The 26,077-nt window shown below is 37.7% G+C and overlaps 6 protein-coding genes across 6 annotated transcripts in view; 4 read left to right on the top strand and 2 right to left on the bottom strand.

Annotated features, from left to right (window-relative positions):
* Nucleotides 1-1,237: 1,237 nt before the first annotated feature.
* Nucleotides 1,238-5,704, top strand: LOC111491645 (two-component response regulator-like APRR9). Its single transcript, XM_023140645.1, has 8 exons — nucleotides 1,238-1,613; nucleotides 2,047-2,208; nucleotides 2,311-2,441; nucleotides 2,539-2,676; nucleotides 3,087-3,246; nucleotides 3,348-3,684; nucleotides 4,385-5,165; nucleotides 5,240-5,704. Exons 1-8 carry the CDS (start codon nucleotides 1,397-1,399, stop codon nucleotides 5,363-5,365), a joined length of 2,052 nt encoding a protein of 683 aa, XP_022996413.1. The 5' UTR covers nucleotides 1,238-1,396; the 3' UTR covers nucleotides 5,366-5,704.
* A 2,211-nt stretch (nucleotides 5,705-7,915) lies between these two features.
* LOC111491649 (NDR1/HIN1-like protein 26) lies at nucleotides 7,916-9,171 on the top strand. Its single transcript, XM_023140651.1, has one exon. It carries the CDS (start codon nucleotides 8,372-8,374, stop codon nucleotides 9,005-9,007), a length of 636 nt encoding a protein of 211 aa, XP_022996419.1. The 5' UTR covers nucleotides 7,916-8,371; the 3' UTR covers nucleotides 9,008-9,171.
* A 1,086-nt stretch (nucleotides 9,172-10,257) lies between these two features.
* Nucleotides 10,258-12,005, top strand: LOC111491648 (nascent polypeptide-associated complex subunit alpha-like protein 2). The gene is made up of 4 exons (XM_023140650.1): nucleotides 10,258-10,413; nucleotides 10,488-10,581; nucleotides 11,222-11,346; nucleotides 11,435-12,005. Exons 1-4 carry the CDS (start codon nucleotides 10,321-10,323, stop codon nucleotides 11,789-11,791), a joined length of 669 nt encoding a protein of 222 aa, XP_022996418.1. The 5' UTR covers nucleotides 10,258-10,320; the 3' UTR covers nucleotides 11,792-12,005.
* A 722-nt stretch (nucleotides 12,006-12,727) lies between these two features.
* On the top strand, nucleotides 12,728-16,431 carry LOC111491434. The gene is made up of 6 exons (XM_023140348.1): nucleotides 12,728-13,165; nucleotides 13,318-13,433; nucleotides 15,548-15,674; nucleotides 15,801-15,949; nucleotides 16,036-16,098; nucleotides 16,181-16,431. The coding sequence occupies exons 1-6, from the start codon at nucleotides 12,884-12,886 to the stop codon at nucleotides 16,203-16,205; spliced, it is 762 nt and encodes a 253-aa protein (XP_022996116.1). The 5' UTR covers nucleotides 12,728-12,883; the 3' UTR covers nucleotides 16,206-16,431.
* Nucleotides 16,432-17,411: 980 nt separating this feature from the next.
* Nucleotides 17,412-18,027, bottom strand: LOC111491545 (protein RESPONSE TO LOW SULFUR 2-like). Its single transcript, XM_023140499.1, has one exon. It carries the CDS (start codon nucleotides 17,924-17,926, stop codon nucleotides 17,597-17,599), a length of 330 nt encoding a protein of 109 aa, XP_022996267.1. The 5' UTR covers nucleotides 17,927-18,027; the 3' UTR covers nucleotides 17,412-17,596.
* Nucleotides 18,028-19,445: 1,418 nt separating this feature from the next.
* The window catches only part of LOC111490932 (membrane-bound transcription factor site-2 protease homolog), a 7,625-nt gene continuing 993 nt past the window's right edge, over nucleotides 19,446-26,077 (bottom strand). Inside the window, exons 2-10 of the mRNA XM_023139589.1 lie at nucleotides 25,898-25,964; nucleotides 24,473-24,577; nucleotides 24,256-24,359; nucleotides 23,916-24,063; nucleotides 23,697-23,777; nucleotides 23,126-23,596; nucleotides 22,706-23,005; nucleotides 21,237-21,403; nucleotides 19,446-20,008 (exon numbers count right to left, since the gene is read on the bottom strand). Of these exons, the coding sequence (XP_022995357.1) occupies nucleotides 21,239-21,403; nucleotides 22,706-23,005; nucleotides 23,126-23,596; nucleotides 23,697-23,777; nucleotides 23,916-24,063; nucleotides 24,256-24,359; nucleotides 24,473-24,577; nucleotides 25,898-25,964 (1,441 nt within the window). The 3' untranslated portion in view covers nucleotides 19,446-20,008; nucleotides 21,237-21,238. The remainder of the gene's footprint in view (nucleotides 20,009-21,236; nucleotides 21,404-22,705; nucleotides 23,006-23,125; nucleotides 23,597-23,696; nucleotides 23,778-23,915; nucleotides 24,064-24,255; nucleotides 24,360-24,472; nucleotides 24,578-25,897; nucleotides 25,965-26,077) is intronic.

A 26,077-nucleotide genomic window follows, 5' to 3' on the forward strand; every position in this document is an offset into this window, starting at 1 on the left:
CATTTTTTGTTTTGGATTCACAATTCATCCATTAATTGTGAGATAAAATTCTTTTTTAAATTCTTTTTTCAAGTGCCAAATTTGTTGCATGGACCTATCGTCTGTTGACACGTGTATGGACTGTTTCTGCTATTTAACCTTTAAAGCAATTTAAATAATATTGATTAGAAAAAATCTCTAAATTAGTTAAAACGCAATTAAATTTGGTTTAAAATATTTAAACAAAGTTCTGGAACTGTTACTGGTCGCCCATAACCTAATCTCAGTTCGGCTCATTTAACATACAAGCGATTAATTCAAATATTAACTAAACAATTAATTCAAAAATTAAAAATTAAAATTAAAATTAATTGATATTGATAATTAATATTAAAAAAATTACTAAATATCTATAAACTATAAAAATCTAACACACTATTTTGAGCAATTGGAGAGATTTAAAAAGTGATTTTTGAGTGTTTGCTTTAAAACGTTTTAAGATTTAAAAAGATTTCGTGAGCTTAAAAAAAATATCTAAAAAACACTATCACCTTAAGTTTAAATGAAAATAATTAATATTTTATTTAAAAATTACCATTTAACTTTTAATAATATCTAAATAAATATTCTATTGAACTTTAAAAATTTTCATCAATACCAACGAAAATATTTTTAAAAATTTAAAGGTGTATTTGGGAGTTTTTAAAAAGAACTTTAAGGAGGATATTGATTAAATTTTTTAAAACGAAAAAAAAAAAAAAAAAGAAGAAGATATATTTAAAGCTCCTTAATTTAATTTAATTTAATTTTAAATAGAGGTGGAAATTTGGAGCCAGGAATGGATGGCAAATGATTCGAATCCCAAAACCTAATTTATTTGAAACCGAAATTCAAGCCCAACCCCATATTTGATTCTCCATATGCCACGTTTCGATCACTGCAAGCGTCGATTTCTTCTCCTCCAACTACTTCCCGACACGTCATCCTGCAACCTAAATATCTTCCACGTGGGCCAGCCTCTTACGTGGTCCCCACTCAAAAAGAAAAAAAAAAATCCGCCTAACAAATCTCCGCCACAAAAACATAACCAATTGGACTTTTGTCTCTGTCCGAGTGATCAGTGGGCCCCATTTCATTCTATCTCAGCCGTCCGATTTCTGGCGGTCAAATCCCAAATACTCCTCTCCACCGTTGGATCCCTACTCAATTTGCCGCTGATATTTGTTCAGATATTTTTTCCCTGCGTTTCTTTGTACGAGAGGAACCAAACGGATGAGATTTCCAGCGCCCCTTTTCTTCTTCTTCTTCTTCTTCTTCTTCTTCTACTTCTACTTCTTCCTCCTCGGTTAATTTCTCCCTCTTTTTCTGCTCCTTCTCCTTCGTTTCTGATCACGCCGCCGCCTTCGACGACTGTGAAATGGCTGAGGCCGTGGTGGCGACTTCTGAGGATGTGGATTTTGGTTATGCGACGGCCGAGATCGAGAACAACAGAGAAAGCAGTTCAAATGGACTTGGGATTGGGATCAAGTGGGAGTGCCTTTTGCCCAAGGTCATGCTCAGGGTCCTGCTCGTTGAAGCGGACGATTCCACCAGACAGATTATCACTGCTCTTCTCCGCAAGTCCTGCTACCGAGGTTTAATTTCTTTCTTCTTTTCCATAATCTCTCGATTTCCTCTCTTAATTTTTCGATTCTGCCTTTTTTCTTCCATTTTGTTCGTTTCTTTTACCTACACACTCACCTATTCCGCTTGATTTACTCTGCACCGCCAAAGTTTGTGGTATTGTTAGAATAACTCTGTTACTGTACTCCAAATCCGTCTTTCTTCTGCTTTTGTTTTGTCTCTATGCTTGCTGTCCTCTGACTCTAACCTTTTCAACCTCCTTGTTTATTTAGAATCTGTAATCTTTGTTCTTGCTGAAATGATGTCTTGTTTCTGTTACTTGACACAAAATGGCGTTAACATGTAATCCAAAGCACCAGCTTCAAAATTGATGGGCAAAAATTTACCGATTTATGCCAATTTCTTCTTAACTGAAGAATATTTTGGTTTTTCTGGTTGAAACAGTTGCTGCTGTTCCTGATGGCATGAAAGCGTGGGAGATTCTCAAAGCAAGGCCCCGTAATGTAGATCTTATATTGGCGGAAGTTGAATTACCATCAATGTCTGGATTTTCTCTGCTAACTCTGATCATGGGGCACGAGACTTGCAAAAATATTCCTGTTATAAGTATGTTCTTGAAAAGACCGATGGATAGGATGTGCATATCTGAAATTTTCTTTTTGTTATGCAAAAACTAGTTCTAATCAGTAGCCATTTGACTTCATGCAGTGATGTCATCCGAAGATTCTATCAGCACCGTTTATAAATGCATGATGAAAGGTGCAGCAGACTATCTTGTTAAGCCCTTAAGGAGAAATGAACTGAGTCATCTGTGGCAACATGTTTGGAGAAGACAAGCAGTATGCTATTCTTGATTCTCTGACTATTTTATTTCATATTTTGGTGTCAACTATAAATTACAGAAATCTAAACTGCATCGACCAACGTTTGTTTCAGTCATCAAATGTAAGCTCTGACATTCAAGAAAAGGTTGAAGTCACTTCAGAAAATGAGACTGCAAGCAACCACTCCACTGATTATGCTGCTGGAGTTGAGAGGAATGACAACAACACTGAGAAAGGGAGTGATACTCAGGTTAGAATGGATTTACTACTGATGGATCAAATGTAGGACTTTCAGCAAAATGCAATATGGGTACTGAATTTTGTTGCCACAATCTTATGTATGCAATACCAGAACTATTCTGATATTAATGTTATCACATGCAATACCAGAACTATTCTGATTCGCACTGTTTTAAAAACTATTTAAAGTGAGATGTTGGTCCTTGAATGTACTACAATGTTCTTTGTCTTCCTTTCGAAATGGGTAACCCTGAATTCTTATTAATGGTGAAATCTGCGTGAAAGTACATGTATACTTCAGAGATTTTAACTTAATAATTGATGTACTTATTTGTTCTTATGAATCTAACCATGATTACAAGTAAGGAATATTTCAATTATAATTCTAGCCAAAAACTAATGTTTTAGTGTTCCTTGCAGAGCTCTTCTACAAAGGTAGATTTTGAGGCTGGTAGTAAGATGCAGGAAAGTTCACAGCCGAGGCAGGAAAAATCCTCTTCAAATGACTTCAAGCTACAGAAAGATGGGGGTCACATCAATTTGAGTCAGAGATTGGCTATGCATGAAAATGAATCTGGAGGTACACCATATTTGTTTTTTCTGTTACTATAGTGACATTTGGATATGGCCCTTTTTCCTTTTTGCAGAATCTAACTTTTATAAGTGTTCTTATTGTATTAGGATTGGCAATGAGTTGCTATGCTAATGATGATTTACCAATTACACTAAGCATGGGTCTTGAGCCGACCAATGATGGGAGAAGTCCTTATATTGCTAGTGAAGCAGAGGGTTTGCTTGCCATCCCATCTAGAGATGCAACTGCGTTGAATCATGCCTGTATCAATTATCCCGATGACTACCAAAGAAGATCTCCTTCCGCTGTTGCTACCACAAAAAATTTCGGCTCTGCTCTTCATTTGGATCTTTCCCTAAGAAGATGTCAACCTAATGATTTTGAGGACCGTGCTGCAGACGGACGAGCTACCCTCAAACATTCCAGTGCTTCAGCTTTTACAAGGTTCCATTTCTCTTTGGTTCTGATCCTTAGCCTTTCATTTGTGACTCTGCTTGTGGCTATGTATTGTCATTAGGAGACTAATGCATCAATCTGAACTCTAGCCATTATCACTTGGAAGTGAATGTTTTCCTAGTAAATACTTACCGAGAAATACAAATCCTTTGAAATTTGAAATTCATACCTTCAATAAAAGGCTAAAGCTATTCATCTAATCCTATCGCTCGTTTTACTCTTTGGAAAAGGTTACTGCTCGAATAATTATCCCTTGGAATTGATAGCAACCGATTGAGTTCTCACTTTGGTTTGAGAAGCTCTCTTTTGTTACCCTTCTCTCATGTGTTTGTATAATTTGTTCCAGAAATACAGGGGCGTATATTAAGTTTTGCACGTCAAATCTTTAATCAATCAAGTTTTTGCTAGGTAGGTAGTGGGTGAGGGCTGGGCGATCGAGCTTTTGAGGACTTGATGCAAGTCTGTAACATTCCAGGTGTATGGGGTCTATCCTTATGCAAGAATTAGGGAATGTACTACCGTACCTTGAATCTCAGCTCCTTTGTTTCAATGGTGAAGAGTTGAATGGCTTAATTAGTTTAGTTATGGGAGAAGAGGGTATTGTGAGATCAGCTTTTGGTGTCTCATTATCTGCACTACGATGTTTATTTTCTTCCTATTTGCTGAGTCTTGTGTGGTGATCCTGCAGATACACTTCCAGGCCATTGCAAACACTTCAAGCAAAATCAAGCAGTATCTGTGATGAACAAAAAGAATTTGGAAGCAATCCCGAGCATACTGGAAGTATTGCTGCTACTCCTACCTCTGATACCATTAATACTACGCTAAGTCTGCAAAACAGTAATACTTCTATGCCCCTGATGACAAGTCTATCTGCTCTCTCTGAAGTTGCAAAATCAAGTACTTCAGAGACAGAAATCCCTCATCAAGTTACAGTGAAAGATTTGATGTCTAATAGTCAATGCTCGGGCCATGGCTCTTTACTTTCTCCCAACTTGTGCACACAAGGGGGTGCGTCATCGTCTCCATGCTCAACTTTAGTCACTCATCCCGAACCCATCTTGGCAAAACAGACAGTTTATCCCCTAAACCTTGAGAATCATAATTTGGAGCAGTTTCTGAACCAGCATCCCAACATAAGTGATCCAGGAAGCCGAAAGTTAGAGAACTCAGGGCAGAAGTTGGAGTATGCAGAAAATCAAGGCCATATATCACCTACCACTGATCACAGTGCAAACAGTAGTCTATGTGGTGGTAATACAAGTCATGTTCGAAGCGTGGGATATCCTAGCACATGCGGAAGCAACAACAATGTCAACCGGGTTGGCATTGCTGCAAGGGTTACATCTGAGAGCAAAAATGAAGAAGCTTTGTCTTATCAAGGAGGAGATCCTCACTGGAGCAGTCAAAGAGAAGCAGCTCTAACAAAGTTCCGACTGAAGCGAAAAGATCGATGTTATGATAAAAAGGTAGGCAGTTTATCTCGCCTCTTTATTTAGTTTTTCACCGTGCTGTTTTCTTATGGGAGGAATTTCATGTTCAGGTGCGTTATGAGAGCAGGAAAAAGCTGGCAGAACAGCGTCCTAGAGTGAAGGGTCAGTTTGTCCGTAGAGTATACACCGATGATCCATTGCCTGCAGAAAGCAACGCCAATACATCCAACGGTTAGGACTCGGTCTAAACTCCTTGAATAAACCTTAATTCTGCCTGATTACTGCCTTAATACTAATAGAAACTGATAAAACAACAAGTCATGGCTATGGAAAGTACAGGAAGCATCTTTTGCATTAGAGCTGTGTTAGTTTTAGAGATCTCATGAGGAACATTCTTTATATTTAACACGTAGAATCATATGTTCATTCCAACTTGTGTATAGGAGTGTTTTTTTTCTTCTTTTTGGTCTGTTAGGACCTACTTCTTCATGGAGTTGAACTGAGTTTGCTTATGTAATTCAATTATATTGAGACCTTAGCAGTCAAATAACAGAACTGAAGCATTCCCTAGTCCACCAAGGCCTGTGCTTGATGATTTCTGTCTTATAGAAACACATTATCCATAGACAAGCTTCATAAGTAACTGGTTTTCGTCTTAAAATGCTAAACCATTCGCCGCTAAGCTTGAAAGCATGCTCAACGCATACGATTAGAAATTTAATGGCAGATCAAAGCATTTCTCATCCTGATTCAACATTCAAAAGAACTCCCCAGGGGACCATTGAATAACTGGAAAAAAATCCGAGCCCGCTTACGAAAAGTCGAAGTCAAAGACTAAAACAAGCATTTTAAAGATACAAAAACAAAGATAATGTAACCCTACAATGTAATAGAACGAAAGTTTAACTTAAGAGTTAAGATACATAATAGGGCAGCTGAGCCAACGAACTACTTATCCATTTTTTCTCTATGAACAATGATTTTGACTATACAAGAACATCGAACATTATCATTGAAAAATAACGAAACTAAAAACAAGAAATTATATTTATAATAAAAATTGACTTAAAACCCAATGGCTTGGCTTAGAAATATAATAACACATTGATTTGGTAGCCATTGATAAGGTCAAAATTTGCTTTCAACATCCTGCGGCTATGGGCATGATGTGATGCCACCAAATGGCTGTTGGACTCATTCCTTTCAATCCTCCCCTTTCCCACATGCCTTTCTTTAGCCCAATCCTTCAATTTTCTGCCCCTTTTGTTTCCTTCTCATCACAAAGTTATGCACATTTTGTGTTCTAATCTCAAAGATTTTTATTTTCCTTAGTATATAAAAAAGTAAAGTTGAATCCACTAATTCTAAAGGTGGGGCTTAGTTGCTTGGGGGTTGGTTTTGATTGAAGGCCTCAAAGCTCTCAATCATAACTTGTGGAAACACATGAAGAGAAAAAGCTCAAAAGTTACAATAAAGTTAACCCCAAAATTTGAAGTCTTTGCCATGGCTATGGTCCACAAAATTTCTACATCAACCCTCAAATATTCTCCACTAAACTTACCCACTCTTTTCAATCAACCCCTAGAACCGTTTCGGGGTTGTGATCAAGTTCAATGATCAAGTTCACCGACCACCATTTACTTGGCTTCGTCGTATCGATATGAAGTTTGTTTAGTCTATATGTTCGAATTTTGAAACTTCATTTTCTTAACATAAGAGAAAATGTTCATCATGGTTGATAGTTCTATACTCTTGAATGGGGAAGAGAGGAAAGAGGTAGCCAAGTTGAGACAATGATCGCTATAGCCACAACCACAACCAATGCACTAACTCGACCTCTTCTTTTTCACCTGAAATCTCTCCAACTAATATGTTCAAATTCTTAAACTCCGTTTCCTTCCCTCAAAAGCAACCACTCATATGACAATGAGATTACCACCATTTCTTCCTGCAAAACAAAGATCTAAAAAGTTACCCTTTTGCTTTAATAATTCACCAATTTGTCAATATCTGCTCTTTGCAATAGTTCGGGCTAACCTGAGCATAGTTACATGACACCTGAAGGATATCTCTTTATTTAGAATCAGAGGTTCAAATTTTCATACTTTACTTTTTATTGTACCGATAAGTAAAGACTACCCTACGTGTCTGGTAGTTTCATTGTCCATAAACCATGCATTCCCAATAAAAACGAGCACGAGCCCACAAATGATGGATGTTTTGGCGTTTTTTTCCCATTGTAGCATTGTGTAGAAAGCATCTAAACCTCTTTCAACAATAAATTCACCAAGTAAATTAATTATCTTTGCTAAAGCTAACCTATAATTTCACATCATCTTTGTTTCAATTACTTTTGTACATGATTGAGGACAGTGGCCCCAAGATTTTGTACTCACATTACTTTTTGCCTTGCTTCTAACATAAAACTACTACAAAGCTTTTTAAAGCAATTAGCTTCTCCCAAGAAAGATCTATCTTGATGATGGTCTTTTAATTGGCTTGTGTTTAGTTCTTCTTACAGGTGAAATTTAAAGCTATATTGGACCCACTAACTCGAATAAGGCCTCTAACAAAAACCGAGCTGAGGAGCTACGAACAAAGCACATAAGACAAACAATCTATTGAACCCGATCTGATCTGAGTCGAGGTATACGTTGCCCATTTCTTTAACTTCTACTTGTAACAACTCAAACCCACCGTTAACAAATATTATCCTCTTAGAGTTTTCCCTTCGAAGTTTTTAAATATGTTTGCTATGAGGAGGTTTTCACACCCTTATAAATAATGTTTCGTTCCCTTCTCCAACTGATATGAGATCTCACATTCCACTCCTTTCGAGGCCTAGTGTCATTGCTGACACTCGTTTTTCTCTCCAATTCATGTAGGATCTCACACTACTATCAATATCTACACGATCTTTACCATGATCACGAGACATTCTATCCACACATTTGATACGTAATTATTGAAGTAAAAAGTTAGGTTGGCGAAGGTTTACATGTGTGAGTTTGGGTGTGGCTGTGTGTGTGTATGGGCATGCGTGCCAGCCACCCCAACGCCCACTAGCTGAAGTTGGCAGTCAAAAGCAAGACGTCCAAAAGTCTTCGTTAATTATTGCTACCCTTTTTGTTTGTGTGGCTACCCCACACCATCCCTCCTCCTTTATTTACTTACCTCTTCACCTCTCAGGACACCCAAATCCCATTGAATATCCCTTCCCTCTGTTCTCCCCTGCCAATTAAATGTCTCGAGAAGACGTGAAATCCCCCAAACACTGCGCCAATAAGCAACAATTGAAGCTCGACAAGCGCTACAAGAAGCTGTTCCTCGCAGCATCAGCAACCTTATCCACAATTTCTCTGCTCATCCTCCTCCTCTGGCTCATTCTCCGCCCATCCAAGCCAGAGTTCGCCCTACGCCAGGCGGATGTCTACCAGCTCAACCTCATAGACCTTCACCTCCTCAACTCCTCCATTCAGCTCACCCTCTCATCCAAAAACCCAAATAAAAAAATGGGTATCTTCTACGACCAGCTTCAAGTATACGCCGCTTACAAAGGGCAACAGATAACCATGGGCACTTCCCTCCCAGGCTTCTACCAGGGGCAAGAAGAAAGCAATTTGTTGACGGCTTTCTTGGCTGGCAGCAGCGTGCCGGTGGCGCCGTCGTTTGGGTATGAAGTAGGGCGTGATCAGAGCGCTGGGAGGTTCGTGCTCAAAATCAAAGCCATGGGGCGGCTGCGATGGAAGCTGGGGAGCTGGGTTTCTGGGCGCTACCGATTTAATGTGGATTGTGTGGCGGTGATGCCTTTTGGGCCTACGCTCCCGACGGCTCCCCTCACTTTGAGCCAACCCACTCGCTGCTCCACAACGCTTTGAGTTCGTCATATCCCTCCTTGTTCTTCCCCTAATTGCATTGCTTTTATGCTATATTATGGACTTTGTTACCAATCGCTTGCTCTGTATATTACTTAGAAATTGAAATATATTTGTAATCAGCCGATTATACCAGCACTAATACACTAAATTCTACTCTTTCATAATTAGACGTACTTGGCCACCCGTAATCTTAAACGGAGAGTATATAGTTAAGCGAGCTTGGATAGAGTAATCTTAAACGGAGTGCTTTCTTGGATCTAATTTTGAAGATCGAAGAGCTCAATTCTTCCATCGACTCGGTTTAGGATAATTGAGCGACCGACAGAGTGAGTCCTCGGTTTCTAGGTTTGAGAAAAGCTAATGGGTTGGTGGGTACCATGGATTTGAGAAAGTAAGACAGCTTTTTTTCAAATTTCAAAAAGGTTGGAGAAGTTTATGGTGAATAAAATGACTAATATTTGATTTTAAATAAGCTATAATAGAAAATTATTTTATTTTTCCATTACCTATACCTAAAAAATAAATACATTTATAATTTAATACTAAAATAATATTTAATATCTAATTTATTTTAAGATAGTTATATAAATTTTATATGATTTAAATAACAATTGTTACAAAACTTTTAGTTAAAAAGAAAATATAAAATAATATAATTAATTTTTTTTGAAATAATGTTAAAAAATAGAAGATTTTTTTGGAAAACTTATTTAACAAAATATTTTAGATAAATTATTAATTTAAGATTCTTCCTATAGATTTAGTGGAAAATATTCCTTTTCTTTTATATTTTATAATTTTCACATTTTTAATTCAATGAAATAGGAAGCAAGAAAATTAATTGATACAATTTTGAAACAATGTTAACAAATTAAACTGAGTTTAATTCGATTAGGAGTTTTTTTGGGTTCGGTTAGGTTAATTTTTTAAAAAATAAAAAATATGAACTCGATTTTCATGCCCTTTTTCAACTCGTTTGTGAGATCCCAGGTTGGTTGGAGAGAGAAACGAAATATTACAAATAGATCTATTTTAAAACTTCGAAGAAAAGTTCAAAAAAGATAATATATATATATATATATATTATATATATATATATATTTGAAATATTTAATGAAAATGGGCCATAAATGGGCTGAAAAGAGGTGGGCTCAGAATTAGCCCAATATTGATTAGAGATTTGGAACCCTGAAAGGAGATTATAGGTAACGCTATTTATACGATTACCGAAGCTTCTTCTCCACGTAGTCTCTATTTGTTTCTCATGCCATTTCCTATTTCCGCCTTTTCAACTTATCTATTCATTAAGAACAATGCCGTCTGCTCCCGTCGCCGACTCCACCGAGCCTGAGAAGGAGGCCGTCCAAATCTCGTCGTCTGCAGCCGAATTAGAGAAGAAGCTTCAGGTTCTCCAATTCTTATCCCCGGATTCTGTTTTTCTCTTACTCGGTTCTTGTTTTTTCTAAATGCATTTTTGCAGTTCGATGACAAACCGATTGTTGAAGACGTTGAGGATGACGACGATGACGATGACGACGAGGATGATGATGATGGAAAGGAGAACGGGGCTCTTGGTGAGTTACTTTCTTCTCTTCTTTTACCTTTCTTACGTTATTTTTCGCCGAGTCTGATTCCCTGGATTATGAAATTAGTTATGAAATACAATGCAATTCTGCCGTTTTTCAAATTTTTGTCTGAGAAAAAGCAATGCAGATAGATGAATGGATGGAGCCTAATCTTCAAATTCTTTCTCCTAATCTTCAAATTCTTTCTCCTAATCTTCAAATTCTTTCTGCCTCTTCATATTTCTGCTACTAAACGCATTTTGAAACCTGAATTTTTGGATGTTAAATTAGGTTTCTGTGATTAACTGAGGTGTAGATTGTTTTGATTTTTATTATAAGCGTTGTAACCTCGTCTATTTGGTGCCAAATTTCTGTTTTATAATTGGACATTGTCTATAACATTTACATGATACCATTTATAGTTTGAATAGATACTTGACATGAATACTCTTTCTGTCAGTAACTACGTTCTTAATCTCTGCTTCAACCTTCCATGTCATTTAAACTTAACTTATGGATCATCCAAGTCCAAGTTGTGTAGAGTTTGTTGTTTTGGACTGCTAGTTTCAGATTTCAGGTTCCAGATAATGGAATGTAATTTCTGGGAGGTTGAATCAATTTTGTTTGTTTGTTTGTTTGTTTGTATTAGACGGAGGCTCAAATGAGAGTTCAAAGCAGAGCAGGAGTGAAAAGAAGAGTCGCAAGGCGATGCTGAAGCTGGGTATGAAACCAGTTACTGGTGTTAGCAGAGTCACCATTAAAAGAACCAAGAACGTAAGCTTAAGCTTGTATCTCCATCTCCCCATGTGTTGGTCTATTTGTTTCTGTGTTACAAACTAATTTCCATGGCATTCACATTCAGATATTGTTTTTCATATCAAAACCTGATGTGTTCAAAAGTCCAAACTCTGAGACGTATGTGATATTTGGAGAGGCAAAGATAGAGGATTTGAGTTCTCAGTTGCAGACACAAGCTGCCCAGCAATTCAAGATGCCAGACATGGGACAGGTGATGGGAGGAAAATCAGAGATTTCTGGCAGTAGTGCAGCTGGAGCATTGGTTGAAGAGGAAGAGGAAGAGATTGATGAATCTGGGGTGGAGGACAGGGACATTGATTTGGTAATGACACAGGCTGGGGTGTCCAGAACCAAGGCCGTCAAGGCCCTCAAGACTCACGACGGAGACATTGTCAGCGCCATAATGGAGCTCACAACTTGAGTTGATTAGTCTCTCCAATCCGCTCTCTTCCTTGCTTTGGTGATTCATGAGTTCTTAATTTTCTTGCTACCTTTCTAGTTGGACTATGAGTTCCAAGTTTTTGTACGTTTTTTTGGTTGCCTTCTGCTTTAATTCTTCAAATTCCATTCATTAAGACTTCTTCATGTTGACTTGTTTTCGTTGTTAGACCAATTGGATCGGTTTTTTTCTTTCTTATTGTTCTTTTATGGAGAGGGTATGCCTCTGTAGATGCTTTTGAGTTGGACAACAGTGGTCTTCGTCTTTGGTATAGCCAAAATTATTGAACAAAGCTACCTCAATTTAATCACAGGCAATTCCAAGGAGGAAAATCTTTACTATTCCAAGGGAAAAATCTTTTACTAGCGATGGACTTAACTGTTTCAAAAGGTATCAGTGCTAGACATCATGTGATGTATCTAGACATTGAGTGGTGTGTCAACAAGACATCTCTAAAGGGGTAGATTATCGGGTGGGTCTCTAAAGAGGTTGAGTGGTGTGTCAACAAGACGTCGGGTCTCTAAAGGGTGGATTGTTGCTTCACATTCCTTTTTGATATTTCAAATAAGATTGAGGTTTTTTTTTAGAAGACAAATAATATGGAAAAATTATATCATAAACTATTTGAAAATTTTAATATATTTTTAAAAAGTATATATTGGACTAAGTTGTTACTTAAAAAGTTTTCGGACAATATTTTTTTTTTTTTTTTTGACATTATATATATTATTATTATTATTATTATTATTATTATTGAGAAGGTGATTTCTGACTTTCTTCTCGAATAAAAAATAGCCTTTTTGACCTTTTGTGTGAATATGTCACATACTACATATACATACATATACATACATATACACATATATGTACATATGTATGTATAAATATATAATATTAAATTAGGGCAGGCTTGGGATTCTAAAGCTGAATAAGAACAAAAGTAATACATATTTGTTATCCATCCACCGCTCTCTGGATCCGGCTCGAAGCTTCAATTTTCTGCGAAGCAAACTGTCGCGGGACGATAGAGGAGGCAACGGAGAAGAGATAAAGGCTCCAATTGGCTTATCATAGATGGAGCAGGGGAACCAGGGAGTGGTAGTTAAATTGAGCCCTCCACAGAACCCATTGGAGCAGGTTCAGGCTCGTTTCAAGGAACTTGAAAATGGGTTCAGAACATGGTTGGCCAAGCAGTCTCTCCCCGTTGAGGCCGCTGTTGTCACCGCCACCAGCGCCGCACAGGGCGCTGCTATTGGTGGCTTTATGGGCGTTCTCACCAACGACGTTTCTTCGTCTCTGCCCACTCCTCAAGCCGGCCTCAACCCTCAAGCCATGGCCTCTTTCAAGCAGGCACAGGTCCTATTTTGGTTCCCCCTATTCATTGTTTGATTTTATAATTTTTCCCGATTGAAATGTGAAAACTGTCTTATTTGTTGAAATTCTGTAGTTTTATGAACAAAAGTGGAATTTGGGGGAGCTGATTCTTGTAGTTTTCTTATGAATTGCAGGCTCTTGCTGGAGGTCCCTTGGTGCAAGCTCGCAACTTCGCTGTGATGACCGGTGTTAATGCAGGCATATCTTCTGTTATGAAGAGATTGAGAGGCAAGGAGGATGTTCAGTCAAGGTAAGGTTTTACGAAGTCTCCGCCGTTTCCTTTTCCTTGTTGATTATTTTCCGTGAGATCATACATCGAATGGGGAGGAGAACGAAACACTCTTTGTAAGGGTGTGGAAACCTCTCTTTAGCATATGCGTTTTAAAAACTTGTGGGGAAGTCCAAAAAGGAAAGTTCAAAGAGAACAATATCTCTAGCGGTGAGATTGGGCAGTTACCAATGGAATTAGAGCCAACCGGGTGATCGTGTCCGTGAGGAGGTTGAGCCCCAAAGTGGTGGACATGAGACGGTGTGCTAGCAAGGACACTGGGCCCCGAAGGGGGTGGATTGTGAGATCCCACATCGGTTGGGGAGGAAAACGAAGTCATTCTTTACAAGGGTGTGGAAATTTCTGCCTAGAAAATGCGTTTTAAAAACCTTGAGGGGAAGCCAAAGAGAACAATATCTCTGCGGTGAGCTTGGGCTGTTGGAAATGGTATTAGAGCCATACACTGTGCGACGTGTTAGCAAGGAGGTTGAGCTCTAAAGGGGGTGGACAACGACGCTGGCCTTGAAGGGGATGGATTAGGGTGTCCAACATTGATTGGAGAAAGGAATGAGTGCTGGCGAGAATGTTGGGCCCTTAAGGGGGTGGATTAGGGTGTCCAAACATTGATTGGAGAAAGAAATGAGTGCTGGCGAGAATGTTGGGCCTGAAGGGGGTGAATTGTGAGATCTCACATCGGTTGGGGAGGAGAACGAAACATTCTTTATATGAGTGTGGAAACCTCTCCCTAGCAGATGCATTTTAAAAACCTTGAGGGGAAACCCAAAGAGAACAATATCTACTAGCGGTGAGTTTGAGCCGTTATAAGTGGTATTAGAGCTAGACACCCGACGATGTGCCAGCGAGGAGGCTGAACCCCAAAGGGGGGTAGACACGAGGTGGTGTGTCAGCGTCGCTCCGAAGGGGATGGATTCGGAGCTGGATTGGGACCAGTAGATTTCAACTCATTTTCTTTGTGTTAAAGATTCAGATTTGAGTTAGAAGTTGGGAGGTTGATGAGAGATTTCATTTGAGAATGGGCTGATAAGAAGGGAGAGTTTCATTTGGTGAGTTGATTATGGTGTCTAGACCGTTGGATCTCAAGGGTTTTTAAAATCTTAATGGTGTGTTTGAAGGCTTGGATCGTGTTGTTTGGGATTATTAGTGTAATGACCCATGTCTAGAATTTGGAACTTGGTTTAGGCACTTGATGGCCTCGACATTTCCTTGCATTCCCTACGATATGGTCATGTTCTCGCTTCTAAGAGTGAAGATTATCCTTACAGACCAACATGAGTTCTTCCAGCATGTTTTATCCTCACTAACATACATCCTAGGAAAATTTTCAAGAGGTCACCCAACATAGAATTTCTCATAGCAAAGTACGCTTAACCATGAAGTTCCTATGATAGAGCCACAAAAAAGGAAGGTGCACCTTGTTGGTATAAGTAGTAATGTTCATTTCCTTCATCCTATCCGCAGGATTGCTCTCATTTAGTCTCAGTTGATTCATGTACCCCTCTTTTACTCTGGTGTCACATGCCCACCAGCTTTCGCCTTGGTTCGTCCCAAAACCACATCTTACAGGGAGAGGTATCGCTTTGATACCATTTGTAACGACCCATGACCAAGATTCAGATCAAGATTCGAAATCCAGATTTGACACTTGATGGCCCCGACATTTCCCGACGACATGGTTTTGGTACTTCCTGTCTTTAAGAGAGAAGATTATCCCCTTGTGCTAGGCTGACTTCCTTGTTACGTTTTGGGGTCTGTGATTTGAAATAAACAACAGTGTTTAGGGACGCGGAGAGGTGCTGGGAGTAGGTTCGGTCATATCTGAAGTCTAACGCCACTGTTTGGGCGTCAGTCTCGAAGGATCTTTATGGTTACCCATTCGGTTTCATCACGCGGAATTGGAGCCATTTTTTGTATAGCTAGTTTCTTGCCTCCTTTTAGAAACTAATTTTATCAGTAGCCTATAATAAATATCAAAAGGGGCATATTAGTTTGTTTCCATGTTGCATATAGTAACCTCTTGGTTCTATTTAGACTGCTTGTTTGTTCCTGAACTCGGCCACTACGATTTTACTTGCTAGCATGGTGGCTGCTTTTGGATCTGGGGCCATGTTTTCATTGGTGAGCGGAATGGGAGGCCCGAATCAGGTGGCAAACGCCGTCACCTCGGGTCTTTTTTTCTCGCTCGTTCAAGGTGGACTTTTCAAGGTATGCATCAATAACAACTGTTCTATTATTCTGATAAATTTCAAGCATTTCAAGCACGTCCTCGGCTGTTCCTTTGTTCTTATACCAAAATTTGGAACTTGTTTAAGAATTAATGGTGTTTTGCAGTTAGGGGAAAAGTATTCTAAGCCACCTGCGGAAGACGTGTTCTACGCTAAAACACGAAGCATGTTGAGTAACCTTGGCCTACAGAGCTATGAGAAGAATTTCAAGAAAGGGTTATTGACTGATAGCACATTGCCTCTGCTCACTGATAGGCATGTATATTGAATTCATGTTTTCATACTTATGGTTATAATCAATGCATTGGCTAAGTATACCCTTCTACTTTGACGTGTGCCAGTGCGCTTAGAGACGTTAAGATCCCCCCGGGACCGAGGCTTTTGATTCTTGATCACATTCAGAGGTTTTAATCGAGCTCTATAACGAATTTCTTGTTGCTTCCATTGTTCTATGTCATCTCGTTTATGGCTAACTTTTGATTTCAGGAACGCCGAGCTACGAGAGAGATGAAGCGGGTTTAGTGAGCAGCTTGTCCCAAGAACTCTTTGTAGGTGAACTTGAGGAGGTAGGGAAGTGGTTAGTTCATCTTGAATAGGAAGAATATGTTTGATAAATAGGACTTTTTTGTCGTTTGAATTTGCACCAAATGCACCTTTGATTTGATTGTTGTTGTGGATGGCTGAACCATGGCTTTGTTTATTAATGAATGATGGAACAACTTGGTTTGGTTGGCATATTGACGAAAAATTTGTATTGTTAAAAATACGTTGGGCCTATAAGACAAAGAGAGGTGAATCTGGGTGTGGTGCTAAACCACCATAACTCCGACTATCAACTGACCCGTATGAGATGTGTCATATTGACCGACCTTAAAGGGGTCAAGAGGTCAGTCATTCGAACTTCTGTTGGTTGGTTGGGACTCATCTTTGGTCAAGACTCGTGATGGTTGAACTATCAAGTTCGATTAATTTTTGGATTTGTTTTTCAGTCTTTGGTCAGTTTCATCTTTGGTTAATGCTCGTGATAGTTAGCATTATCGAGTTCGACCAATCTTTGGATTTGTTTCTCGGTCTTTAAAGTTTTACTTTAGATGGGTTCTCGGCCCAATCAATAGCTCATCTTTCTCCGCTCTAAATTGCGGTACCATTTCTTTTTCCTCGTGTTCTTTCTTTTTTTCCAAGATATATGTGAACGAATCCAAATTATATGATGAATTTTCCAAGGGTTTATATTGCAACCATTACACACAGACTTTTTGTGGTGCTACTTAAACCAAGTGGACGTGTTTGTTTGGCTCTATTATTTCGTCCATTTTGCTTCCATTTTTCAACTCATAATGGGAATCAAATTTATGGTGTTAGTTTTCTTTTCGTCCACGCCACGGTTGGGATTGAGACTTATCGACCCAGGAAATGAACAACAAGAATGACAAAAAAAAAAAAAATCAAATCATGAACTATCATTTAATATTTAAAAAAATTAATTCATTTTTAATTAATTTTACTTTTAATAACAATTTTGAAAGTGAATTACTTTCCAAATGTAATATTTATACAATTAAAACACATTTTAACCCATTTACATGAAATTAATACGTATCGTATATTTACATTAATTAAAAGCTTAAACAATGTCACAATTTTAAGTGATTTCAAGAATTATAAACAGATTAATTTGATTGAAATTTGAGCTTTTAGCTTATTTGAAATTCATCCAAATTTTAAAATGACCAATTCTTATTTAAGGAGGAAGAACAGAAATTTTTGGATTTACAACCCAAGCAGCGGATCAAACCACATACATATCTACTACTAAAATTGGCGCTTCAATAAAACATCAAGCCAAACAAAAAGGAAAAAAACTCGATGATCAAAATCAATCACTGCTTCGAATACGCAAATCTAGACAGAGGCAGACTGGAGTTGCGGTTGTTGCAGTCGGATTTGCAGCAGTTTCTGAGCCTGCGAGAGCTGGTTCATCAGCGCCGCGATTTGGTGGTGGTAATCGCGGGCCTGCGTAAGCGCCTCCGCCTCGAGTTCTCCGAGTTGAGAGGACAGCCTCTCTTCGGCCTCCTCGGCGACCTTGAGCCTCTGGCAGGCTCTTTGTAGCTGCTGCCGCATCACCTGCTCTCTTTCGCGGCTCGCCTGAAGCTCCTTCTCAAGCTCCTCGTTCCTCCGCCTGATGGCCAGATCGGATCCGTCGTCTTGCTTGAACGTTTTCAGAATCCCCATTGTGACCCGAAATGGCTCTGGGTTTTCTGGAGTGCTGCGATTTGGGCCTCTGTTTGTTGTAGGTGCTCTTAAAGGCGATCAAGGGGGTGTCCAGATTCAATGAATCCGCTCCATTTCTTTCCCGAATTTTCCTAGCCTCTCTCTTCTTTTGTTTTGACATTATCTCGTTGTATGCTTCGCTCATGGAAGTCGTTTTCTCCACTTTACAAGATTCGGCATATTCTACTTTTAAAAATGCTTAATAAATCAAACCAATGACACCGACGCCAATTGCCTCACCATTACTTCAAATATTTATTTTTCTTTTTTAAATTTTGTCCTACTTCTAAAAATATCTCATACATTTTTTAAATTTTTAATTATGGGTAAAAAATAGTAGGTTTATGATAAAAATTTCAAAACTAAATTTATAATTTTAAAATTTTAGAAACTAATCGAGATTTGATGTGTATTCGAATCATAGGGGCTAGTAATCGATGATATGCTCATATTAGTGACGTTATTGTTGCTGTAATCAAGAAAGTCGTCCCAAAGACACCTCTAGAAAAATAAAAAACGGTATGATAATATGATATGATGACAATGCTGCCGTTGTTATTGATTAAGGAAATTCAAAAGGAACTCGAATTTTTGGTGCGATTGCCCGAGAATTGAGACAGTTAAATTTCACTAAAATAATTTTATGTTAAAAATTTAGGAACTAAACCAATACAAATGCTATATTTCAAGAATTTTATTTTTTATTTAACTTTATAATATTTACCGATCATTTGAAAAAAAAAATGAAAACTTCTTGCCAACTATTATCCACAGTTACTGTTTTTAGAATTTATAGTGTTTATGAGACGAAAAGGAGATTTTCACATGGAACAATCAAAGAAGTGCTGCCAATGCTCTAGATGACCATACTAGTGAAGTTAATTGGGCTAATGAACGAACATGAGCACATGGAACAATCAAAGAAGTGCTGCCAATGCTCTAGATGACCATACTAGTGAAGTTAATTGGGCTAATGAACAAACATGAGCTCGGCTAGGAGTAGTAAAAAATCATTCTTTACTAAGGGTACGTAATATAACTCTAGCTTGCATTTGATTAAGTACTAACTTAAGGTTGAGCACCACATCAGTGTGAGATTCCATTTGAAGATTAACACCTTAGCTAACTAGAGCTCACCTCGAATAACACATAAGTACATCAATAACTATACATTTTGGAACCTCGAAGAACACTAACCACATAAGAGGTGTGAAAAAAGACTCATGCGTCGTCCTTCTAGGGAGAAGACTGCAAAGAAGACCTCAACCAATTGCACGTCAAAGAAAAGGATGACGACGATCACCCTCTAAAGAGGCGAAATGATACCATGTTAAATCACTACTAAACCTAGGACACAGTAAAATTTATTACATCAATACGACTCAAAATCTAAACATGCATTGCAAATAAACTTCCTAAACTTATACCCTAAACACACACTTCCTAAACTCAAAACATTAAATTGGCAACAAATGTTTATAACCAAGACACTTTGGTCATATTGGTTATGAAAATATTAGATGCAGGAAGAAATAAGAATATCATTCAGATGGCAGCTTAAAAACAAGCATGGAATGACTTTGAACCAACTGGATGCTTGCCAAACTCAAGCAGATCTCCAGCACTGAGATTCACCTTGGCCTCAAGGCGAATCTCTATTCATTAAGAGTTGATGAACAAAGGAAGATTATAGATTAGTGGAATAGCACCACTGTCCCCAATGGAACTCCAGTGATCCTTCTTCAACAAACAAAGCCAGAACGATAGTAAAGAGATCCTCCTCAACAGAAAAATGAGGGAAAACCCTCCACCCTTTTGCCACTTCTGTTTGGATACTCCGACCTCTCCTCCCATCTCTTTACCTACCCTACCCTACCCCTACTAATTCTTATTCACAGTTCCTGTCAGTCTTGTAAGCATTCGCCCTGTCGCCTCTTGTCTCTCAGCAGTTGGTTAACTCCTTCCAGGATTTTCATTTTGCTACTACAGCAGCTTATTTCCATTGTGTTCTCCATCTTATTCCCACTTGGATAGGAGCAAGTCCTGATACCAATTAATATTATAATTAATATTGAGATATATATATATACATAAATACATCCATACATACAAATATTTTACAAATGATTATAGATATAGTAAGAGTGATATGTAATGTATCATGTTGAAATATGCAAGAGAAACATACTTCTTATATAATTCTTAACTAACTCCCTTAAATGGCCCACCTATTATTCCCTTTCAAAATATGCTCATCTCCAATGTCACTATGCACGCTACGCACTCCTGCCTTTTTTCTAACGTATGTAGACTTTTTCCTAAAATATTGAACAAGATGAGGAGCACTGAGTTCGATTCAAATATGGCAACAGGTTATTCTGTTAAATTAATTGTAGATCCTCCCAATAGTATAGCTCAAGTTGATTAGGTAACATCTAGACTGTTGTTAGTCTCTTGCTATTATCATTGTTTGAAAGATAGAAAAAAATGATGTTGAAAAACAGAACAAAATGCACAGGTCATTCAAGGGATAACTAACTTCACTACTACCTCACTACTATTCCCTCCCCTACATATTAGGGATAACTAACTTCTCAGGGGCGTACTTTCCTTCTTACCCCACCTAGCATATTCATCAGTGATATTCCCCATTTTAACCTTCTTCCGAGTATACACAACAGTTGAGGGGTCTATCATTCGCCCATATGCATTAGATATGTAAAGGTCACAAGGGGAGTGAGGAAGTTGTTCCCCTTAGTTACTTCTGTTTCTATTGGTTGGATAGGCAATGAGGATTTGGATGTTAACCATGGTTATAGAGGCTTGTATTTGATGCATTGAGAGTGGATGGGAAGGGCGGCAGAATACAAGCTGTATTTGGAGAGCAACTTCTCGAACTATCTAAAAGTGTTTGTAATTCATAGTGATCAGAAATGAAATAGGAATTGAAGCAGACCTTATGTAAGTAACTAACAATATCTAACACCCTTCTTTATCTACATCTTTATGAGTTAATAGATTTTTCCTTTAACAAATAATAATACTAAATTTCAAAATATTAAGGGTATGTTCATTACAGAAAAGCTCATGAGCATAAATAAACATATATCCCAACCCTTGAGACACCATCCTTTCTAGAGAAGGAAAATCCTAGACATGGTCAAAATTTTCTAAGCTGTATCTACAAACGATGAAAATTCATTCAAAACCAATGCAATTGGAAATTCGTAGCAACCTACTATGCTCAAGAATAAACAAAGTTACAGGTTACCGTCAGCTGACGAACACGTGGAAGAAAATCCTCAGCAGTAAAAAGATCGACATGAGTGTTCCTCCCATCAGAAAAGCTCGAAGAACTTTTTCCTTGTTTCTCGGGCTCATTGAGGTGAGCTGGAAGATAATTATCTCCAAAATAGATTCACCATCCAAATAATATACCTACAAAAATACACAACTAGTAGTAATCATAAAAGAGTTCAATAATTTACTTCATCTTTGCTCATCGTAGTAATTATTTTGTATGGGCTTTAATTAATGATTCAGCTCTAAAATCAAATGCACCAGAATTAACCGATTGACATGACTGCTACTGGAATAGAATTATGAATAGTATTAGAGTATCATGAGTAAATGAGTAATTAGTTAGGGAGGTTGTTAAGGTAATTTTTATAAATATGGTGGGTAGGAAAGGATTAAAGGTAGGCATTGATCTAGTTGGTTTAGGCTTGAGGTATCTAAAATTGATCCTCAAAGTGGATATCACCAAATCTGTTCAGGGCCGGGAGAAGGGTGCAAGGTCGACTTTAAAACTAATGAGAAATTGTTTGAGTGGCTTGTAATGCCATTTAAACTTACTTACTTATGCCCCTAGTACATTCATGTGCCTTATGAACAAAGGTTTACATACCTTTTTTGGAAAATTTGTGGTTGTATATTTCATGATATCTTGGCGTTTAACACAAGTCTAGAACACATTATTCACTTGAAGCATGTTCTCTCCACTCTTAAAGCCAACTCCTTATGTATTAACTTGCAAAGATGTATTCTTGGAGTGTCAAACCTGTCTTTTTAGATTTTATAATATGTGAACTAGCAAAGAAGTTGACCATCATGAATGGCCAATACTTTCAAATGTCAAGGAATTAAAAGTTTCCAGGGGCTTGCATCCTTTCACATGAAGTTTATTCAAAATTTCAGCACCATAGTATCACCTTTGACCGAATGTCTAAAGAAAAAGGGTTTCATTAGGACAAAGATCAACAAGACAGTTTTGAGACCCTAAAACAAAGGTTAGCTTCAGCATCTATTTTTAGCATTACCTAGAACAAGTTTTTTTTCTTTCCATGTAGGGGGAATCGATGTAGTTTGGTTTGATTATTCTCTCTTGGTAATCTAGCTTAGATATTTAATTTTACTTGATTTATAGTTAGGTGATTAGTTGATTACTTTGGTTAATATGAATAACCACCCTTGTAATTTCATTATCTCACGATCTAGGGGTCCACCTTTATACAGCTTTTTGAAAGATCAATAAAAATGCTGCAATAAGGCTTTCGGCTCTACCACCATTACTTAATCAGCAATACGTAAAAATTCCAAAATTCATAACTGCAGATATACTTAAAAAAATCCTGCGATGCACAAGACTAGAAGACCTAGACTAAACCCTAAACTTTATTTGATGTTATCTCCATGAAGTAAATCTGAAAATAATTTGCAAAATGGAGCATTAAAACATACCGGCAAACTGTTGAGAAGAGCTAGTGCAAGAGAGGCGTGAAATAAGCACAAGAAGATCCTTTCCAGTACATCTGGAAGATATCTAGCATAATGAAAATCCAATCTTGGCTGGTACATTGTCAGCTGAATAGAGTGCGCCATTGAAACCACGTCACCAACAAAAATGAAAGTTCCACTACAATTCGAACTTGGGAGTGGATTTTCTCTGGAATAGAAACAGTCTGAAGAATGGGGGTTCAAATATGTAATCTCGACCCATATCGAACCAGGCATTTGGACTGGACTTAAGCAAGTTTCATCCTGTGGATTAAAAATTTTCCAAAAAAAGGTGATAAGTTAAAGCCATTGCATGGGTCCAATTATTCAGAGTAGACAGAGAACTTGCAAAATTACATAATGCTCACCAAAGATCAGGTATACCTGTGAACACATACAGGTGCTAGTGCTATCATTGATTATGGCTTTATCCCATCCACTAATGCATTTATTAAGCTTAATAACATCATTGACATTCAAGCAAAATATGCCTTCTTTGCGGTTATAATGGCTATCATCCACATCACCATCAACTAAAACGGTAGAACTAACACAAGGAATAGATGTAAAAGAAGTAAGGTCGCCAAAACAAGTTGACTGATCATGTGAGAACTGAACTTTATTGCTTTCTTTCAACATAAAATTTGGAACGCAGTATCCCTTTCTGCCATTGGCCATTTGGTCGTTTTCACCAAGTCTGGAGAGGGTTCCATTTTGAAATGTTGATTCACTTATTTGAACTGATAGATTGACCCAATCATCCACATTTTGAATGTGCATGCCATCCAATGACAAAATTAGATGACCATGGGACAAATAACCAGACAATGGTGAAGTAGAAGGAACGTCCAAAACCTATTACAGTTCACAGGAATCAGTCAAGAGGGGAAAAAGAAGGTTAAAATCTTTTCATGTGAATTTATAAAATGCATGTGAATATAAAATATTGAGGTACCATGGGACTTTCGCCATGTATGTAAAGAGGAAACAGAATCAGCGGCAGGCAGAACAACATCAATCCAGAAGCTGCAGAAAGCTAGAGAGATAGTACATTCAGATATATCTCTTATTAAGTAGGAAACTACTGAGCAATTATAGTCAGACCTAGACCCTGAACTAGAATGGGAGACTAAACAAAAATCAACAGCACACCAGTAACATGATTTGATCTTACAACTGCATTGTGCCAAATACCAGCACAGTAGATACGCAGAGCATTGAAGCATGATGAATCCTGCAGTACATCATGATTGAAAGCCACCAAGGCACCTGGGAAAAGGAGTGCAATAAAAACAGCAACATACTCCAATTTTATGCCCTCACTGCCATTTACGTCAAGTTTTCAAAGTGAGAGGAATGATAATCTAGTCCACTACATTCTGAGATCTAAAATAATAATCATCTAATTTTCCAGGTATTGCTTCCAGTACAAATTACTACATATGATCACCGTTTAACAAATATCAATTGAAAACGTTCAAATATTAGAATTGAGGAGGTAGAAAGAAACATACCTTGCAACAGCAGCAGCATGACCAAATTCATGAAAAGCTACAGATATTAAGGAAGAGATAATTATGTAGCCAGCATCAGCAGGGGCAAAATTACAGCTGGAAATCTAGTGCAGGAGAAAAAATGTAATGAGGAGCAGGTATGGCATGGATAAATTGAAGAATGAGATCCACTTTAAATAATAATGGAACGAAATATTGAAAGGAATTGTATACGAACCAACGGAGGAAGACCAAATAATGAGGAATAGGAAATAGGAAGACTATGAGGCACATCGCTATTGCCAAAAATATGCATGGTTATGGCAAGTTCCAGAAAGAGAACCTGAAAAATAAAGAATTAAACATGTTATTAACATGAAGTAATACAAGAAAAGAAAAGTACTTCCCTAGAAAAACAACAGTATATAGTGCACTGCAAGTCTGTAACGATAGACATTATTGCAGTAATTGTTTTCCCTTAGTATGCTAGCCAATTCAGGTGTTAGTTTGTCCATGTAGGAAGTCCATTTAAAATCATATTGGAACTTTTATATATATATGTTTATGAAAAGTCATGCCTTCATTGAGATAAAATGAAAGAACGCATGGGAAATACCAACAACAAAAAAAAAAAGGCGAAGAACGCATCAAAAAGAGCCTAACTGATCTAAGAAGTGCCTCCAATCAAGCAAAATAAGATCTAAAAGGTCATTCAGAGAGGTATGACATCAAACAAGGGACCACACTTCACCCAGGTGAAGATTTTTCAACCCCTGAAGAAACAAAAAATACAAAGACAAACAAACCACAACGAGCAGCCTTTTTCATGAAAGGGGGAATGGAAAAAAAAAACTCCTCCAACATGGAACGACAGCTCCTCAAATTGGCCAAGCTGAAGTTAAGAGTCGCTCCACACTAATCTAGTGAACAAACAAGACCACGAGAAATGATCTATAACCTCAGCCACTTCCCTACAATGGATACAACACTGGGCCCAATCAAATTGGGTGAAAACCTCTGAACACGATGCGAAGTATTAACCTTTCCATGGATGGTTTGCCAAACAAAAAAATTTACAAATAGAAAATGAACTTCAAGGTATTGTTATTTTGTACGGGCAAATCTTGTAACATGAAGAAGTCAAAAATAGCATCAATATGTGGTTGCCAAAAGCCAGTATAGAAGTTCAGAGCGCTTGCTCACGGTATATGTAAAGGCATATGGATCAAGAGAGTTCAAAGTGAATTAGAAAAAGTTGTTTATCACCAGTATAGATGATGTGTGACAATCAAGTTGCAATAGGCATTACAAAAAATCTAATTCATCATGATAAGACAAAACATTCAAAAATTGATCAATACTTCATCTCAGAAAAAGTCAATAATAAAGTGGTTCAGTATCCTTACAGAAGACCTATCTCTCACTAATATTCCCTTCAGCAATTAGGTTTTGCAAGGTCGAGTTTTAGAGCCCAGTCATTTCTATTTCTTTTGGAGTTCCGAATTCATCAGTTGTTTTGGAAACACTCAGATGAGAACGGCTTGATTTCAACTCTCCTCTAAATTTGATTAAAACGAAAACAAACACAAATTGGAAAAGAAGAACAAGAAGAAAATTTGAAAAAATGATAGTAAACAACAAAATATAAAGCGTCAACTGATACCGTGGTAACAACAGCAAGAGCAGCAAGAGAAAAACCAATCCCGATCGAAAACCACGCTCTCAGAACCCTGCAACGATTCACATAAATGTAAAATAAATAAACAAACAATTTTGCATCAGCCTAGTCAGTAACAAAAAAAAAAAAAAAAAAAAAAAAAAAAAAAAAAAAAAAAAAAAAAAA

This window comes from Cucurbita maxima, unplaced genomic scaffold (genome assembly GCF_002738345.1).
Source record: "Cucurbita maxima cultivar Rimu unplaced genomic scaffold, Cmax_1.0 Cma_Scf00016, whole genome shotgun sequence".
Taxonomy (NCBI): domain Eukaryota; kingdom Viridiplantae; phylum Streptophyta; class Magnoliopsida; order Cucurbitales; family Cucurbitaceae; genus Cucurbita; species Cucurbita maxima.

Excerpts from the sequence above, each read along its gene's own strand:
- LOC111491645 (XM_023140645.1), top strand. The coding sequence starts at position 1,397 with ATGGCTGAGGCCGTGGTGGCGACTTCTGAGGATGTGGATTTTGGTTAT. Across the intron at positions 1,614-2,046 it reads CCGCAAGTCCTGCTACCGAG|TTGCTGCTGTTCCTGATGGC; the intron begins GTTTAATTTCTT and ends TGGTTGAAACAG. Across the intron at positions 5,166-5,239 it reads ATCGATGTTATGATAAAAAG|GTGCGTTATGAGAGCAGGAA; the intron begins GTAGGCAGTTTA and ends TTTCATGTTCAG.
- LOC111491649 (XM_023140651.1), top strand. The coding sequence starts at position 8,372 with ATGTCTCGAGAAGACGTGAAATCCCCCAAACACTGCGCCAATAAGCAA.
- LOC111491648 (XM_023140650.1), top strand. The coding sequence starts at position 10,321 with ATGCCGTCTGCTCCCGTCGCCGACTCCACCGAGCCTGAGAAGGAGGCC. Across the intron at positions 10,582-11,221 it reads AAAGGAGAACGGGGCTCTTG|ACGGAGGCTCAAATGAGAGT; the intron begins GTGAGTTACTTT and ends TGTTTGTATTAG. Across the intron at positions 11,347-11,434 it reads CCATTAAAAGAACCAAGAAC|ATATTGTTTTTCATATCAAA; the intron begins GTAAGCTTAAGC and ends ATTCACATTCAG.
- LOC111491434 (XM_023140348.1), top strand. The coding sequence starts at position 12,884 with ATGGAGCAGGGGAACCAGGGAGTGGTAGTTAAATTGAGCCCTCCACAG. Across the intron at positions 13,434-15,547 it reads AAGGAGGATGTTCAGTCAAG|CATGGTGGCTGCTTTTGGAT; the intron begins GTAAGGTTTTAC and ends TTTACTTGCTAG. Across the intron at positions 15,950-16,035 it reads TTGCCTCTGCTCACTGATAG|TGCGCTTAGAGACGTTAAGA; the intron begins GCATGTATATTG and ends GACGTGTGCCAG.
- LOC111491545 (XM_023140499.1), bottom strand. The coding sequence starts at position 17,926 with ATGGGGATTCTGAAAACGTTCAAGCAAGACGACGGATCCGATCTGGCC.